Source organism: Chelon labrosus, assembly GCF_963514085.1.
Source record: "Chelon labrosus genome assembly, chromosome: 5".
Lineage (NCBI taxonomy): Eukaryota > Metazoa > Chordata > Actinopteri > Mugiliformes > Mugilidae > Chelon > Chelon labrosus.
Genome location: NC_140341.1, coordinates 4,412,365 through 4,429,507, shown reverse-complemented (window position 1 = coordinate 4,429,507; position 17,143 = coordinate 4,412,365). Strand labels below are relative to the sequence as shown.

General features: G+C 42.4%; 3 protein-coding genes across 3 annotated transcripts; all 3 read left to right on the top strand.

The window, feature by feature from the left end:
• The first annotated feature begins 2,730 nt into the window (after window positions 1-2,730).
• On the top strand, window positions 2,731-4,054 carry LOC311488633 (trace amine-associated receptor 3-like). The gene is made up of 2 exons (XM_084545449.1): window positions 2,731-2,954; window positions 3,210-4,054. The coding sequence occupies exons 1-2, from the start codon at window positions 2,779-2,781 to the stop codon at window positions 4,021-4,023; spliced, it is 990 nt and encodes a 329-aa protein (XP_084401575.1). The 5' UTR covers window positions 2,731-2,778; the 3' UTR covers window positions 4,024-4,054.
• A 3,810-nt stretch (window positions 4,055-7,864) lies between these two features.
• Window positions 7,865-10,024, top strand: LOC311488639 (trace amine-associated receptor 13c-like; the record flags this gene model as incomplete). Its single annotated transcript, XM_084545455.1, has 2 exons — window positions 7,865-8,037; window positions 8,335-10,024. The coding sequence occupies 2 exons, from the start codon at window positions 7,865-7,867 to the stop codon at window positions 9,146-9,148; spliced, it is 987 nt and encodes a 328-aa protein (XP_084401581.1). The 3' UTR covers window positions 9,149-10,024.
• Window positions 10,025-13,100: 3,076 nt separating this feature from the next.
• Window positions 13,101-15,267, top strand: LOC311488626 (trace amine-associated receptor 13c-like). The gene is made up of 2 exons (XM_084545442.1): window positions 13,101-13,933; window positions 14,142-15,267. The coding sequence occupies exons 1-2, from the start codon at window positions 13,704-13,706 to the stop codon at window positions 14,944-14,946; spliced, it is 1,035 nt and encodes a 344-aa protein (XP_084401568.1). The 5' UTR covers window positions 13,101-13,703; the 3' UTR covers window positions 14,947-15,267.
• Window positions 15,268-17,143: the final 1,876 nt, after the last annotated feature.

Genomic DNA, 17,143 nt, shown 5'->3' with positions numbered 1-17,143 from the left:
GGGGATATAGTGATGGATTTTTTTATTAGAATACCTTAATTTCACTATTGTGTCAATAAACACAAAATATACTGTATAGAGTATTTACTGTATATGTATGGATATTTCCCTACTTGGCCCTGTGGGCTGTCTTCGCGCCTTATCTGTTACGAGGACTGCACACATTTGACCAGAGATCTCGGATGTTATTCATGGTATCACCTGGAGCCCTTAAGCTTCTTCTGCTTTTTCTACTGTTTGTCCAACACTACTAACTCTGGCTGCTTAGTCACGACAGATTTGTCCGTCAGTATCTGGACGTCCCAGAAGATAAATCCAAATGAATCACCAAAGACCCCTCACACGTCCTCCACTCAGCATTCCAATGGCTCCCCTGTGGACGACGGCTCCTTCGTCCCTAAAGCCATCCTCCTCCTCAACTCCTCCCCACACACACTCTCTCTTTCTCTCTCTCTGACTCCCCCCCCCCCCCCAATACTCGTATACCAGAGACTCTTGGTTTATGTATTACACATTGTACCTCGGCTATAACTTGTAAATACATATTCCCTGTAACTTCTGTTTACTGTTTACATTTGCACTTTAGTCACTTTACTTATACAGACTGTTTACATTCTCCACAGATATTTTGGATAGTCATAACATTTATGGCATGGTAATTTGTATATACTTTGGATTTTGTATCTTGTTCTGTCCCTGTTTTTTTTGCAACTTAAATGTCTGTACTTGCACGTTAAGCTGCTCACTGTGCCTTAAATTGCCCCCCGGGGACAAATAAAGTTTTCTGAATCTGAATGTTAGTCCATCTCTAACCACGTCTTAAAGACATAAAAGCCCGGATGGCTTGTGACTTTCTACTTCTAAAATTAAACTGAAATGATTGTATGTGGATCTAAAATATTCAGCAACACACTAGTCATACATTTCATCTGAAGTGTATCACGCTGACACCCAATATTACGGGGATTTCTTTTTGAACACATAAAACAAGGGGCCAGGCCTGCCTTCTTTAAACTATGCAACATTGTCAAAATTAGGAATATCCTGTCTCAAAGTAATGTTGATAGTTCAAGCATTTCTTACTCTTAGGCTAGGTTACTATAATTCATAATTATCACAATGTCCACATAGCTTTCTAAAAATCCTCCAACTGATCCAAAATGCTGCAGTGATGAGAATTAGCATCATATTCTTCCAATATTAGCTCCTGCTCACTGGCTTCCAGAAAAAATCCCCCATACATACAAGGCCCTTTATAACTAAGTTCCATCCTATCAGGAATACCTCATAGTACCATATAGCCCCTGTAGAACCCTTAAAGGGGAACTACTGTTTTTTTACAACCTGGACCTTATTTCTGACATAAAATATGATCGTTTACTCACCCATATAACTTTGGTGTCATTTGGAGTCATTCGGATGATATTTAGATCCGCGTATATCCATATAGTGAGAGTGACTGGGGCACCGAAATGCAGCCTATAAAATAACGCATTACCTGCTGAGAAACTTGTTCATTTCACCAATATTTTGTTATGATACACTAGTGCTATTCCCCGTTGAGTCCGGAGTTACCTGTTATGTATTCGCGGACATGCAGCGGTTTGTTGTTCTTTGGCCAGCTCTTCCTCTCTGCCTCCGCATCCTCCTTTCAACGAGTTCCTCATCCGTATATTCTGGGTTTAAAACAGTAAGGACATCCATCATGAACAAAGTCGTCTTCCACAACCTCAGAATCGGAAAAATATTCAGCCATGTTGCAAAAAACTAGTAGTAGCAAATTACAGGTAAACAAGCGCGCTTAGAGATGACATCATCCAGGTCAGAGGTTAGTAGGTCAATCTACAGACCCCGGATGATGATAACTGGTAATTCCTGACTCAACAGGGAATAGCACTAGTGTATCATAACAAAATATTGGTGAAATGAACGAGTGCCGTGGCAGATAATGCGTTATTTAGAGGCTGCGTTTCGGTGCCCCAGTCACTCCCACTATATGGATATACACGGATCTAAATATCTTCTGAATGACACCAAATGACACCAAAGTAGTGAGTAAACTATCGTATTTTATGCCAGAAATAAGTCCAGGTTGTAAAAAACAGTAATTCCCCTTTAAGTAGAGGCTTAAACATAATTTATAGTCCCACATCACTTTGCAAGCGCAGGCACAACACAGCTCCAGACCTTAACCGCCTTAACCTGACGTGCATCTCCCCAGAATTGTAGATAATATTGCGGCAACGGAGTCCACAGTGGCTGTGATAAGTCTAAAATGCATTTCCTGCATGATGTGTCTCAGTGGCCAGACAAGCACAGAAAGTTCTACCTTGGTCAGCATCCTACGCACATCAGCACTTAGGTTTAAATGCCCAACAGCGTATTCTCCGAGTAGACCGGTAGTACACATGAGTCTTATTACACTGCTTTGAAACACAAAGATATGTAATATTGGCTCATTTTCCTCAATAAACAAATGCACAAGTATAATGTTTCAGTTGCATTTGTTTGATTGGGTTAGAAAATGATGCACATTAAGTTAAGAACTGATAACTGTAAGCTATGAACACTTGGCAGGTTGGTCGGGACATGACCACAGAAAAGAAACATGCAACTCCGTAAATCAGAAAGTTGCAGTTACAGGCCAGAAACATTAAAGAAAGGTACTCGCAATTCTACCGAGAATAAAACAGAGGAGGGGAGGGACGGTATAAGAAGATAAATCAGTGATACGACAGAGAGTTCTGGTCGGAGAGCTGCTGGTACTGCAGCTGTCTGATGATGGAGATCCAGGATGAAGTGGAGCTCTGTTTTCCACATCTCCTCAACACATCCTGCAGGAAGCCGACACTTGACTGGTTTGAAGTTGGGATCCTGAACATTCTGCTATCATTCATCTCTGTGATCACTGTGGCTCTCAACCTGATGGTCATCATCTCAGTCTCCCACTTCAGGCAGAGATTCCTTTCTCAACAACTATTACGACTGTTTTGTAATGATTTCTGTGAGATCAAATTTTCATGAATTTATGATTGGATGAATGGATGACTGAATTCATTCATGCATAATAGCTGAACAATGATTTGACACAGTTTATCTTCTAACAAACTACTTTGACAGTTTCAATATCCTAAGCAAGTGTGAACATTTTGACTGAACACATTTTGAAATGATTAATTTGTAATTGATGTTTTTCTGTCTCCTTCCAGGCAGCTCCATACATGCACTAACTTCCTCCTCCTCTCTCTGGCTGTGTCAGACTTTCTCGTGGGCCTGGTGTTAATGCCAGTAGAAATCTTTAGAAAAACAGCCTGCTGGATATTTGGGGATGCCATATGTGTTCTTTATTGTTTACTGGGATCAGTCATTGTCTGTGCTTCAGTAGGACATATAGTACTCATATCAGTTGACCGTTATATAGCTATTTGTTATCCTCTGCATTACCACACCAGAGTCACTGTGTCAAGAGTAAGACTCAGTGTCTGTCTTTGTTGGCTCTGTTGTGCTTTGTACGGCAGTTTTTATGTGAAGGATGTCCTGACTCAACCAGACGGAAGTAAGTCCTGCTACGGAGAATGTGTGCTTGTCATTGACTATGTTACAGGAACTATTGATGTCGTTTTATCCTTCATTGCTCCAGTTACTGTCATCATAATCCTTTACATGATGGTATTTGTGGTGGCCGTGTCTCAGGCTCGTGCCATGCGCTCTCATGTTACAGCTGTCACCGTCCAGGTTTCATTGACTCTGACAAGAAAGAAATCTGAGTTGAAAGCAGCCAGGACTCTTGGTGTTCTTGTAGTTGTATATCTGATGTGTTACTGTCCTTATTACTGTTACATTGTGTCTGAGGCTGTGCTCAGTACTACATCAGGAACTTTTGTAGTCTTCCTGGCTTATTTCAACTCTTGTCTAAACCCTGTGATCTATGCACTGTTTTACCCCTGGTTTAGAAACGCTATTAAACACATTGTCACTCTGCAGATACTGCAGCGTGGCTCCCGTGAGGCCAACATACTGTAGAGAGACTGTGACATGGCATTTTGATGAAACACTGAACCCTACCCCACAGAAACATCTCTGGGAAAAGCTAACGATGGTCTTATTCTATCAGACAATGCACTGACATCTGTTCTGGTTCTACTTGATCTTCAGAGACTCGAACAAATGTGTGGGATCAAAGAAACTGCACCAGAATGCTTTAGCACATGTGTTTCAATTTGTTTATAGTCACAGTTTTTGTTTTTTTTTGCTTTGTTTTCATCACTGAATGAAAATGAATCACACATGTTAGTCAATCTGTAACCGTGTCTTAAAGACATGAAGCAGAAAAACAGGCCCAAACCAGGACATTACTACCCTCATGTTTCATGGATGGATGAGGTTCTGACTCTGGAATGCAGTGTTGTTTCAGCTCCAAACATGACGCCTCTCATGTAAACTAAACAATTCTACTCTGGTATTATCTGTTAATAAAGCTTTTTTCCCCAATAGTTTTCTGGTTTGTCCACATGATGTTGACTAAACTGCAGACAGGCAGAAATGTTCTTTTTGGAGAGCAGTGTCTTTGTCCTTGCCACACCATGGTTATTCTGTGTTCTCCTGATGGTGGATTCATGAACATTAACATTAGCTAATGTGTGAGAGGCCTTTAGCTGATTAGAAGTTCCTTAGGGTTCCTTTGTGACCTCTCAGAATATTATGGAGTGAAGGCGAGCTCAGTGGCTTCTTTTACATCTCTTCTTAAAACTCACCTTTATCGATTGGCCTTTTCTTAATTTTGTTTTACCATTGTTGTATGATTACTTTGTTGTGGGTGGGTGATTTTAAATTTTAATTCCAATTTTATTTCTCTTGATGGTTTTATTATGATTGTTGCTAGGCATCTGACCCGTTTTATTTCTGCTGTTGTTATACAGCACCTTGTAACTTGTCTTGGAAAGGTGCTATATAAATAAAGTTATTATTACGTTGATTTGATACACTTCTGAAAGATTTACACTCTTATTGGGCCTTGAAATTACCTTGTAACCCCAGCAGTGGACTTACTTTTACAACACACAAAGAGACGATAACACAGGCAGACAATCCAATGAGCAGCACTCAGCAGGAACGATGTAACCAGGTAATCAGTCAGAAAATAGCAAACAGGGATCCAGAGAGCGGAGGCCGAAATCTTGGTCAAAGACAAAAGGCTGAGACGGTTACCAGGAGGCAGACGAAGCAGAAGAATCAGGGACAGGCGAGGGCGATACTGGGAATTCGGGCAGGAGAACGCTGGAAAGTCTTGCATGGCAAATAACAATCTGGCAAAGGAGTGAGTGTGGAGCTGGTGCCTATTTACTGGGCTGATTGCATGAGATGAGAGGCAGCTGTGTGCACAGGTGAGCTGAGTAGACTGACGAGGTGGGCGTGGCTGGCAGGCTGAGTAGGGCAGATCCAGGGTCAATGGAAAAATACTGAGAGTCTTGTGACTGAACTGTGACAGGTGGATGGGAATGGAGACAGAGAGTGGGACATACGATCATATGCTTTATAGAAGTAGCACATGAATGCATGGTTAGTGATGAGACATGAGAATAGAGGATAGGTGCTCAGTACATAATGGGTCCCCCAGTAGCCCAGATCTATAGCAGGATAAATAAGGGATGGTCCACGGTTGGCCTGTGCCAGCCGTAAATATTAGTTTCATCAAAACCAAAGTCACACGAGTCGTAACAAAGTCTTCTCCGAAGAATCGGTGCATCACAGAAGTCCTTGGTAGGGTCTTCCAAGGCAAATTGGTCTCAGGGGAGGGGCCAGACAAAGCCCGATTCAAATGGTAAATAGTAAATGGCCTTGTTTTTATATAGCACTTTTTTACCTATTGTTACTCAAAGCGCTTTACAGTCACAGACGCATCTACCCATTTGTTCACACAAGCACACACACATTCACACAACAGTGCCACACACTGGGAGCAACTGGGGGTTCAGTTTCTTGCTCAAAGACACATCGGCATGTTGCACATTCCGGGGATCAAACTACTAACTCTCTGATTTGTGGACAACCCGCTCTACCAACTGAGCCACAGCCGCCCCAAAGACCTCGATGAGGCCAAGTTACTACACCTCGCCAGGATTAGAGAAACCAGGGCACCCACCTGGAGCTTGCCGGTGAGTGTCTCGTGGCCAGGTCTTTCTTCATGGGGCTTAGCTGGGCTCAACCCAAAGAGCCAACATGGTGCTGCCTTCCTGTGGACCCACCACATGCAGGAGAAGTCATCTGGGTCGGATGCGATGTTAGATGGCCTTTTTGGTGGCCGTAGGGGGAGTCCGGAAGGGGCTCCATCTGGGGACTCCATAGTTCTTCAGGAGACTTCAACGCCCATGTGGGCAACGATGGAGTAACTTGGAGTGGAGTGAATTGGAGAAACGGCCCTAATATTAACCCGAGGTGTTTTGTTGTGCTGTGCTGGTCACCACCTGGTGGTGAATTGGATCAGGTGGCAGAGAAGGCTGCCAGTCAGTAAACACAAATGTGTATTGAGGGTAAACTGGGAATGACTGGGGGAGGCCTTTGTCCACAAGATCTTCAACTCCCACCTCTGGAAGAGATTCTAATGCACCCTGGGGATGGATAAGGACATCGAATCCAAGTGGGCCATGTTCAAATCCTCCTTGTCGATGCCTACCGTGGCAGCAACCTTCGAACCCGCTGGTGGAGGCCCATGGTGAGGGAAGCCATCAAGCTGAAGAAGGATGCCTGGTTGGCCCAGGGGACTCTGGAAATAGCAGGCAGGAATTGGGATACCAGAAGGACTGCAGCTTCTGCGGACTCAGAAGCAAAATCTCAGGTGTGGGAGAAGTTTGGAGAGGCTATGGAGACGAACTTTCGGTTGGCCTCTAAGAGGTTTTGGCAAACCGTATGGCGGCTCAGGAAGGGAAAGTAAGGCTTAGCCCAGACTGTGCTGAGTCTGGGAGGAGAACTGCTGACTCGGACTGGTGATGCTGTCGGATGGAGGAAGGAACACATTGAGGATCCCCTGAATCAAGAACGTCAAGAAGGAGACAGAGTCTGAGGACTTGGATGAAGTGTCATCCATATCCTTGGCAGAGATCGCTGAGGTAGTTAAAAAGCTCCCCAGCGGCAATGTCACATGCAGGTCTGGGACAGTACCTGTGGAGTGGCAGACTGGGGTGGAGGTATCCATTTTATTTTTAAAAAAGGGGAACTGTTTTTTGCACGCATTGGGACGGTTTGCAGCTGAGTTTGAAGTAGTATGGTGGTATCCATTTTATTTTTAAAAAAGGGGAACTGCTTTTTGCACGCATTGGGACGGTTTGCAGCTGAGTTTGAAGTAGTTGAGATGAGGGACAGCACTTCCAAGTCTGAGGCCACGGTGCTCTACCAGATAATGCTGGATTGTTTTTTAGGGGTTGGGGGTGAGTTCCTGCCTCAAGCAAGGGATCTCAAGCATCTTGGGGTGCTGTTTGCAAGTGATGGTAAAATGGAGCAAGAGATGGACAGATGGTTTGGTGCAGCAGCTGCAGTAAGGCGGGCGCTATATTGAACTGTAAAGCAACGCTATTGATTTACCAGTTTATCTTCATGCAATGCTTTTACACCATGTTTTTCTTCCCATCTGTACAGTATACTGTATGTATTCACTAAACAAGATCTGTAGCTTGTAATAATGTTTGAATTAGCGGTAGAAAGTGAATCTGAGGTAAGTTGGAAGAGAATGGACATAAACATTAAAGAAAGGTACTCATAATTCTTCTGAGAATAAAACAAAGGAGGGGAGGGATGGTATACCAAGATATATCAGCTAATCAACAGAGAGTTCTGGTCGGAGAGCTGCTGGTACTGCAGCTGTCTGATGATGGAGATACAGGATGAAGTGGAGCTCTGTTTTCCACATCTCCTCAACACATCCTGCAAGAAGCCGACACTTCATTGGATTGAAGTTGGGCTCCTGAACATTCTGCTACCGTCTATCTCTGTGATCACTGTGGCTCTAAACCTGATGGTCATCATCTCAGTCTCCCACTTCAGGCAGAGATTCCTTTCTCAACAACTATTACGACTGTTTTGTAATGATTTCTGTGAGATCAAAATGTCATGAATTTATGATTGGTTGAATGGATGACTGACTTAATTAATGCATTATAAGTGAACAATGATGTGACACAGTTTATCTGCTAACAAACTACATTATTATTATTCTTATGTAGATTGTTGGTGGTGTATAAGAACATAGCAGTTTCAATTTCCTAAGCAAGAGTGACCGTTTTAAATGAAGACATTCTGACATGATTAATGTATAATTTATGTTTTTCTATCTCCTTCCAGGCAGCTCCATACAACCACTAACTTCCTCCTTCTCTCTCTGGCTGTGTCAGACTTTCTCGTGGGCCTGGTGTTGATGCCGTTAGAAACCGTTAGAAAAACAGACTGCTGGAAATTTGAGAATGTCATATGTGTTCTTTATTGTCTCCTGGCTTCGATCATTATCTGTGCTTCAATAGGGAACATAGTACTCATATCAGTTGACCGTTATGTGGCTATTTGTTATCCTCTACATTACCACACCAGAGTCACTGTGTCAAGAGTCAGACTCAGTGTCTGTCTTTGTTGGCTGTGTTCTGTTTTGTACAGCATGTTCTATGTGAAGGACGTTTTGACTCAACCAGACAGAACTAAATCATGCTTCGGAGAATGTGTGCTTGTCATTGACTATGTTACAGGAACTATTGATGTTGTTTTATCCTTCACTGCGACAATTACTGTAATCATAGTTCTGTATTTGAGAATATTTGTGGTGGCTGTGTCTCAGGCTCGTGCCATGCGCTCTCACATTACAGCTGTCACAGTCCAGGTTTCAGTGACTCTAACAAGAAAGAAATCTGAGTTGAAAGCAGCCAGGACTCTTGGTGTTCTTGTAGTTGTATATCTGATGTGTTACTGTCCTTATTACTGTTACATTGTGTCTGAGGGCGTGCTCAGTACTACATTTGGAACTTTTGTAATCTTCCTGGCTTATTTCAACTCTTGTCTAAACCCTGTGATCTACGCACTGTTTTACCCCTGGTTTAGAAACGCCATTAAACACATTGTCACTCTGCAGATACTGCAGCATGGCTCCCGTGAGGCCAACATACTGTAGATAGACTGTGATGTGGCATTTTAATACAACACTGCACAGAAACAGCTCTGGGGAAAGCTAGCAATTGTCTTATTTTATCAGACAATGGACTGACACCTGTGCTGGTCCTGCTCCATCTCAGTGCAGCATTTGATACGACTGATCACAATGTCTTGCTACAGAAAGTAGTACAAATGTGTAGGATCAAAGAAACTGTACCAGAATGGTTTAGCACATGTGTTTCAGTTTGTTTATAGTCACAGTTTTTTTTCATCACTGAATGAAGATGAATCACACATGTTAGTCAATCTCTAACTGTGTCTTAAAGACGTGAAGACCTGGATGACTTGTAACTTTCTGCCACTAAACTGAAATGTTTGTATTTGGCTATAAAATATGGCTCTGAATTGGTGGATAGTTGATCTTGTTGAGGAAGGTTGCTGCGCTCTTAAGGTCCCCTAGCCATTGAGCATGGGTGTTATGTGACGTCTCCTTCTTCCATAAGCTTATCCAGTATTGCTCAGCCCCAGCAATGAGAGTACACTACATATAGTTTTCTACACTTTTGAGAATTTTTCCAGCAACTGCTGAACAGTTATCTTTAGGGGAGTGAACTTTAACCTATTCCTTAGTACAGAACCTTCAGTTCTGAGATGCTGATGTGTTTTCTCATGTGAACTGCTTGCTTCAGGTCCTTTCACTACTTTTCTATCGGATTAAGATCAGGACTTTGACTTGACTGTTCCAAAACATGACATTTGTACTTCTTTGCCCATTCTTTTCTAGAAGTCTTGTGTTGTCTTCTTGCATAACCCTCTTAAGGTTCAACTCATGGAGAGATGCCTTTATATTTTCTTTTAGATTTTTCTCATATAGTTCATAATTGTTGGGTCCATCAATGACCGCAAGACGGCCCAGATGCAGAAAAACAGGCCACAATTTTACTTTGGTCTCATCTATTTCTATCTACTTTTTCCCAATAGTCTTCTGGTTTGTCCACATGTTCTATTTGGAGAGCAGTGTCTTTGTCCTTGCCACACCATGGTTATTCTGTGTTCTCCTGATGGTGGATTCATGAACATTAGCTAATGTGAGAGAGGCCTTTAGCTGCTTAGAAGTTCCCCTGGGTTCCTTCGTTACCTCTCAGAATATTATGGAGTGATCTTTGTTGGTCGATGTCCATCAATGATGGCAAGATGGCCCAGATGCAGAAAAACAGGCCCAAACCAGGACATTACAACCCTCATGTTTCATGCAGGGATGAGGTTCTGAATCTGGAATGCACTGTTGTTTCATCTCCAAACATGACGCCTCTCATTTAGACCAAACAGTTATTCTGTTACACAAGCATTCTTACTTTTGTTTAATATTTCAATAAAACTTTAATCCACAAAAAACTGCAATCAAGTCAACACTAGCAAAAGCAGAACCAATCTCAGTAAACAAATGTCCTTAACGCATATTGGCATTAGGAAAAATCAGTTATACGCCCTATAATGTCAATACAGCTAAAAATCCCAAAAGAAGGAGAGCAAAGAAGAAAGCAAGCAGAACATATGAGCAAAAATGTAATGATTAAGGAGTCTTTTGAACTGCGAGTGCAGATTCAAAGCCGGATGGTTCTCTCTTGACAATAACAAAGTTATGTTTAATGTTGATGTGAAACGAGTTACTGGCCACCGGATACATTCTGAACAGCATTTGTTTATTTTGGATTGTTGCAATAATAATAACACATATTTGCATTGCTTCCCATCTTAATAAGAGTAACAAAAACTTGATTTAAAAAAAAAGTGTTATTTTGTTTAAATCTTGCATAAACTATGAAAATCGTGCAATTCATGCACAGATATTCCTGTACATTGTTTCAGGGGGGTTATGGTGTTCCATGAATGTTCTGCCTGCTAGCATCTTACACACTGCTGTTATGTGCTGGATTGTCTCAGGGGCATATATACTGTATGTCAATGGTGGGCTGTCAGGGCCAGCAAAGCCTTCTCTGCTGGCATAAACTTTAACAAAATCACAGACTGGCAGTGTAACTTCTGCCTGGGCCTTCACAGTTAAAAGCGCAGGTGGCAGAAGCTTGGAACACATTGTAATGATGCTGTTCCTTTAACCAATCACATTTCAAGCTAGTATTCTGAGGCCTTCTCTGTGGCCTGCGATAGCTTCAGCGTTTTCACGTCCTCTGATGGGACGGTCAGAGAGCCACTCTGTTTAAGCCAAGCTAGCAGTTCAAGTTCGTCTGTTGCGTGCTGCACAAGCGAATCTTCTCCGTTAACGTTTTGATGTTTTTGGAACTCACGACGGCGGAGAAGGAGACGCTATCGATTCTGATGCAGATCTTCTAGGAAAGACATTTTCCCAGCAGACTTTGAAGGACAAGCTGGATACTGCAGAAAAGGCAGGAACTCTGGCAAATAAAAATCAAAACTTTCAAAAGACAAAAAAGGTAACTAAAGGCAAAAAACACTTGAAACACTGAGGGTACTGGTAACATGCAGAGGAGCAAAAACACTAGAAACAGTGGAGACACACAGGGGTGGTAAAAACACAGTAGAACGACGCGACAAGGAATAAAGGGGAAGGCAGGGCTATATATGCACACACGAGGAAGAGGAGGTGACGAGACACAGGTGACAGAAATCAACAGACAGACAAGGAGGAAACCAATTACCTAATGAAAAGCACAGGGAAACACAGGGAGTAATGCAACAGGAAATCAAAAACTTAACAAAATAAAACAGGAAACAGGAAAACAAGAAACATGAACGAAACTCAAAACGTGAACACAGAAACCACAAAACCAGAACCATCACATGTCAGGCCTTAAATGAGAATGGATAAGTTGAATAGTACTTTAATAGGTTGGTTAACCCATCTTGCTACAGTAAAACTTGCAAATTCGCCTGTGTAGATGGCAAAGGTGTGACACTCCACTGTCCAATGTGAACAGAGAGGGATGACTCTGGAAGGAGGATAAGGGACTAGCAGAAAAACATGAATCAGGTGTGCCACGGCTGAAAGTTGGAGACTTCATCGTCCTTTCTGTGACGATGAAGACCCAGGACGAAGTGGAGCTCTGCTTCCCAGAACTACTTAGCCCCGGAACTAACACTGCACTGGTCCGAAGCTGTGGTCCTGAGCATTCTGCTGTCGTCCATCACTGTGATCACTGTACCTCTCAACCTGCTCGTCATCATCTTAGTCTCCCACTTCAGGAGAGATGAACTTTTCAACAAAATCTACAAAGTTATATATATAGAAGGTAGACATGCCTTTGTGCTAGTACTATAATATTGCACCCTTTCATCCACTGTTTATGAGTGGGATTTTTCACACACATACTACGGTAGGAAAAATAAAATGATTGGATTCCAGTTTAGGTTTAGGTTGTTTAGGTTTTAGGATCCTGTTATTGTGTATTCAGTATCACAGTGTTTTGCCTCATTGTTGTGTGATAAGATACGTTTGTGACTTTCCCGCTGGCATGGAGGAGCTCAACAAGTCATGCAAGGTGTTTTTGTTGTTTGAATTGCTCTAGAAGATGCTGACCTTTGCCATTTTTATGTGAGGCCCTGTGAGTAAATAATACTTTTTTTCTGTCTCCTTCCAGGGGCAGCACAGTGGCGAGGTGGTTAGCACTGATGCCTCACAGCAAGAAGGTTTTGGGTTCTAATCCATCAGCCTGACTGGTTCCTTTCTGTGTGGAGTTTGCATGTTCTCCCTGTGTCTGCGTGGGTTCTCTCCAGGCACTCCAGCTTCCTCCCACCGTCCAAAGACATGCTGGTTGGGTTCATTGGTGATTCTAAATTGGCCGTAGGTGTGAGTGTGAATGGTTGCCTGTCTCTCTGTGTTAGCCCTGTGATAGACTGGAGACCTGTCCAGGGTGGACCCCCCTCTCGCCCAATGACAGCTGGGATAGGGATGAATGACTGAATGTCTCCTTCCAGGCAGCTGCACACTTCAACCAACATCCTCTTCCTCTCTCTGGCCGTGTCAGCTCTGTTCTGCTCTCTGCAATAGTCTCTTTTTGAAGGATGAACTGACCATCACTGTCATCATAGCTCTGTACCTGAGAGTATTCGTGGTGGCCGTGTCTCAGGCTCTTGCCATGCGCTCTCACGTTACAGCCATCATGCTCCAGGCTTTATTGACAAGAAAGACATCTGAGTTGAAAGCAGCCAGGACTAACCCTAACCCTAACCCTGCCCATTTTACTGTGTCACCCTTGCTGGGGGTAAATAACATTGACCATCTTGACAACTCAATGTTCTTCTGGGAAACCTTTGGACCTGGCATTCGTGGCACAGACGAAAAGTCAAAGTAAGCAAGAAAGAAGAGCAAAGTAAGAGTGAGTAAAGATAAAAGAGAACAGAGAGGATGAAGAAAGTAAAGGAGACAATAAAGAACATTGGAAGCACTTTTGGGAGGGTTCATGAGACCATGATGAGGATGAAAAGGGTCTAATGTGTTGAGTAGGGGAGGAGAAACAACATGGCCCAATAGAGAAAAAACAGAGCGTAGACGAGTGACGAAAGTGTGCCCCAGAGAGAGATAATAAAAAGGACGTATGTCAGAGTTCTGGTCAGAAAGCTGCCCGGCTGCAGCTCTCTTCAGATCTCTGATGACGGAGGTCGGTGATGGAGCTGAACTCTGCTTCCCAGAGCTCTTCAACACCTCCTGCAGGAAGCCATCTCTCTCTTGGGCTAACCTTGTATTTCTGCGATTTCTGCTGTCCTCAGTATCGGTGGTCACTGTAGCTCTCAACCTGCTCGTCATCATCTCAGTCTCCCACTACAGGTATGAAATTGTAAAATTTAAAAACTGTTAAGGCTCAAATGACAAATACACAGTTGGATATAACCAGACGATTTGACTTTGAAGGTGTATATGCAGACAGAACTTTTGAAAACTGAAATACATATATTTGCTCCATTTTAAGTGCCTGTTTGTTAATTTTCCAGGTCTGTGCTCCCAGTGTTTAAGTTATTTTGTTCTATGCCTCCAGGCAGCTCCACAAACCCACCAACCTCCTCCTCCTCTCTCTGTCGGTCTCAGACTTCAGCGTGGGCCTCGTCTTCTTCCCTGGTGAAATCCTAAAAAAAACCGCCTGCTGGTTTCTTGGTAACTTCATGTGTTCACTTTACAAATACATCGTCAGCCTTGCCTTCACTGCTTCCGTTGGGAACATGGTACTCATATCAGTCGACCGCTATGTGGCTATTTGTTATCCTCTGCATTATGCCACCAAAATCACGCTGACAAGAGTTAGACTGTGTATTTTCCTCTGTTGGTTGTATTCTGCTGTCTATGGCACTCTTTTTGTGAAGGACGACCAAATTCAGAAAGGCAGCTTTCATACCTGCTACGGAGAATGTATATATCTCACTGGCTATATCTTAAATGTCACTGATCTGGTTTTAACCTTCACTGTTGCAGTTACTGTCATAGTACTCCTGTATCTGAGAGTGTTTGTGGTGGCTGTGTCTCAGGCTCGTGCCATGCGCTCTCACGTTAGAGCCTTAACTCTCCACAACTCGGTGACATCGAGGAAATCTGAGCTGAAAGCTGCCAGGACTCTGGGTGTTCTTGTAGTGGTGTTTCTCATATGTTTCTGTCCATTTTATTGTGCTGCTCTTGCAGGGGATGTCTCGTTCACTACTTCAGTCGTTGTGTTCTTTCTTCTCTCTTTCAACTCCTGTCTAAATCCTCTGATCTATGCCTTGTTGTATCCCTGGTTTAGGAAAGCTGTTAAACACATTGTGACTCTTCAGGTACTGCAGCCTGGCTCCTCTGAGGCCAACATAATGTAGAGAGGTCACAGCTGTAATGTGACAGCACATGGAGCAACGCTAAAACACAGCAGTCACAGGCAGTCACACTTCAGCCCACAGTGACTCCAACATTGAGGGAATCTGAGTTGAAAGCTTCCGGTCCTCTTAATGTTCTTATAGTTGTGTTTTCTCTATCCCCATTCTTAATATTCCATCTGGAGACTGTGGGCTCTGGCTTTTCTGTTGTAACCCCTGTTTAAACTATGTAATCCCTGGTTTAGGAAACTATCACATCCACTGTCATTCTTCAGATACTACAACTTGATGCCATACACCCCCGTACTGTAAAGACTGTGGAGTAAGATGAGATTGCTCTATGGAATCTCTTCTCGTTTGTCTGAATGTAAATATATATAGGTATTAAAAAAAATCTCTTTTCTTGTTCTTAAGAACAAACTGTGTGAACAACAAGTTACAAGCACAGTTTAGACTGTTAGGAACATTTTCTCCATGTTTCTCGTAGCCCTTAAATTCTTACTTACAACAACACATTAGGGGTCTTTGTCTCCCCAGTAAAGCCTTTTTTAACAATTAAGATGGACTTGTGACAGCTTGATAGTTAAACTAGCAGTTAAACTATCATTAGATTACACATATCGTTATCCTCATAGCATAATTCCCTAAATCATATATAACAAGAAAAAAACACAATTTATAGCAAGCACATTGGTATTTTTTATTGATTTTGTAACAGTGGCCAAAAAATAACTTAGGCAATTATGCTATGAGACTAACGATATGGTAGTTGTACATTGTATGGATTTTTCAAAGTGATTCACGTGTTTTGACATTAATTACAGGGTTAAAAGACAGACAAATAAAAATGGACAGCAGGCAACAAGTGAAGCAAAGTATCACTGGCGTATACACACATCACATCCAGCATGTAATTCCACTTCTTTAATGAACCCTCTTAGCAAATTGCTTGGCTTTATTAAAACTCCCAAATATGACTATATTTGATATGTTCAGTAACGGTGCACATTTAAAGCTCATGCAGTGAGTGTGAAACTGACACAATCACTGCATGAGCTCTAGAGCAGAGGTCTTTAAATCGAGGTCCACAGACCTGAAGGGGGGTTGTGAAATTCTTGGCTGATTAGACCGTTTGTCATACTTTCTTTAGATATTTAAACTGAAATGTCATAACATGAATGCAACATATTGTAGTGAATGGATAAATGGAGGCGCAGGATGTTATCTTTCAGTCAGAAATGCACACATTCAGCGACAGACAGGAGCTCTGTCAAGCTGGGCGCCTGTTGCCATGCTGCAATATTATTTGAAAAGAAGATACCTTTGTAAAAGGAAAAATAAAAAATAAAAAGAATAAATAAATGAAAATGAATCCTTGTGCAGTCATTTTTGCAAGATATTCCTGGCTAAAACAATGCAATCCTATCCACAACTTCTGAGACCAGTATATGATTATGCCAACAATATGGACATTGTTATGAGCCAAAATGGAATGTTTTGTAACTTGAACAAAGAAATCCCAAAAAACAAGGTAGGTGTATAAATGGCAGTGGTATCACCACCCTACCAACTCTACCGTGCACATGTTTAAAAAAAAATAAAAATGCATGAATATAAGAACCTGTTATATGAATGCACAATAACAAGATACGTGTATACATGGCACCACTCTGAGCAGCCCATCCCAGCTGTCATTGCGCAAGATGCAAGGTTCACCCTGGATTCGGCACCAGTCTATCTCAGGGCCAATACAGAAAGACAAACAACCATTCATACTCACAGCCACAGCTACGACCAATTATGAATCACCAGTTAACCCAACAAGCATGTCTTTGGACTGCGGGAGGATGCCGGAGCACTCGAAGGAAACCTGTAACTCAGGTTCACTTGGTGCTATATTCATTACAAAAGAAATAAAAGCTCAAAAGGAGACCGTTAGCATTAACTGTAGGTTAAAAGCAGTTATAGAAAATCTAGTCACTGATTTCAAGCATTGTATGTTCAACAACTTAAAGGGGAATTACCGATTTTAACAACCTGGACCTTATTTCTGCCATAAAATACAATTGTTTACTCACCCATCGAACTTTAGGGGCCTTTCGAGACGTTTGGACGATATTTAGATCTAGCGGAGCGCCACGTACATCCATATAGTGGGAGTGACTGGGGCACCGAAACGCAGTCTCTAAATAACGCATTA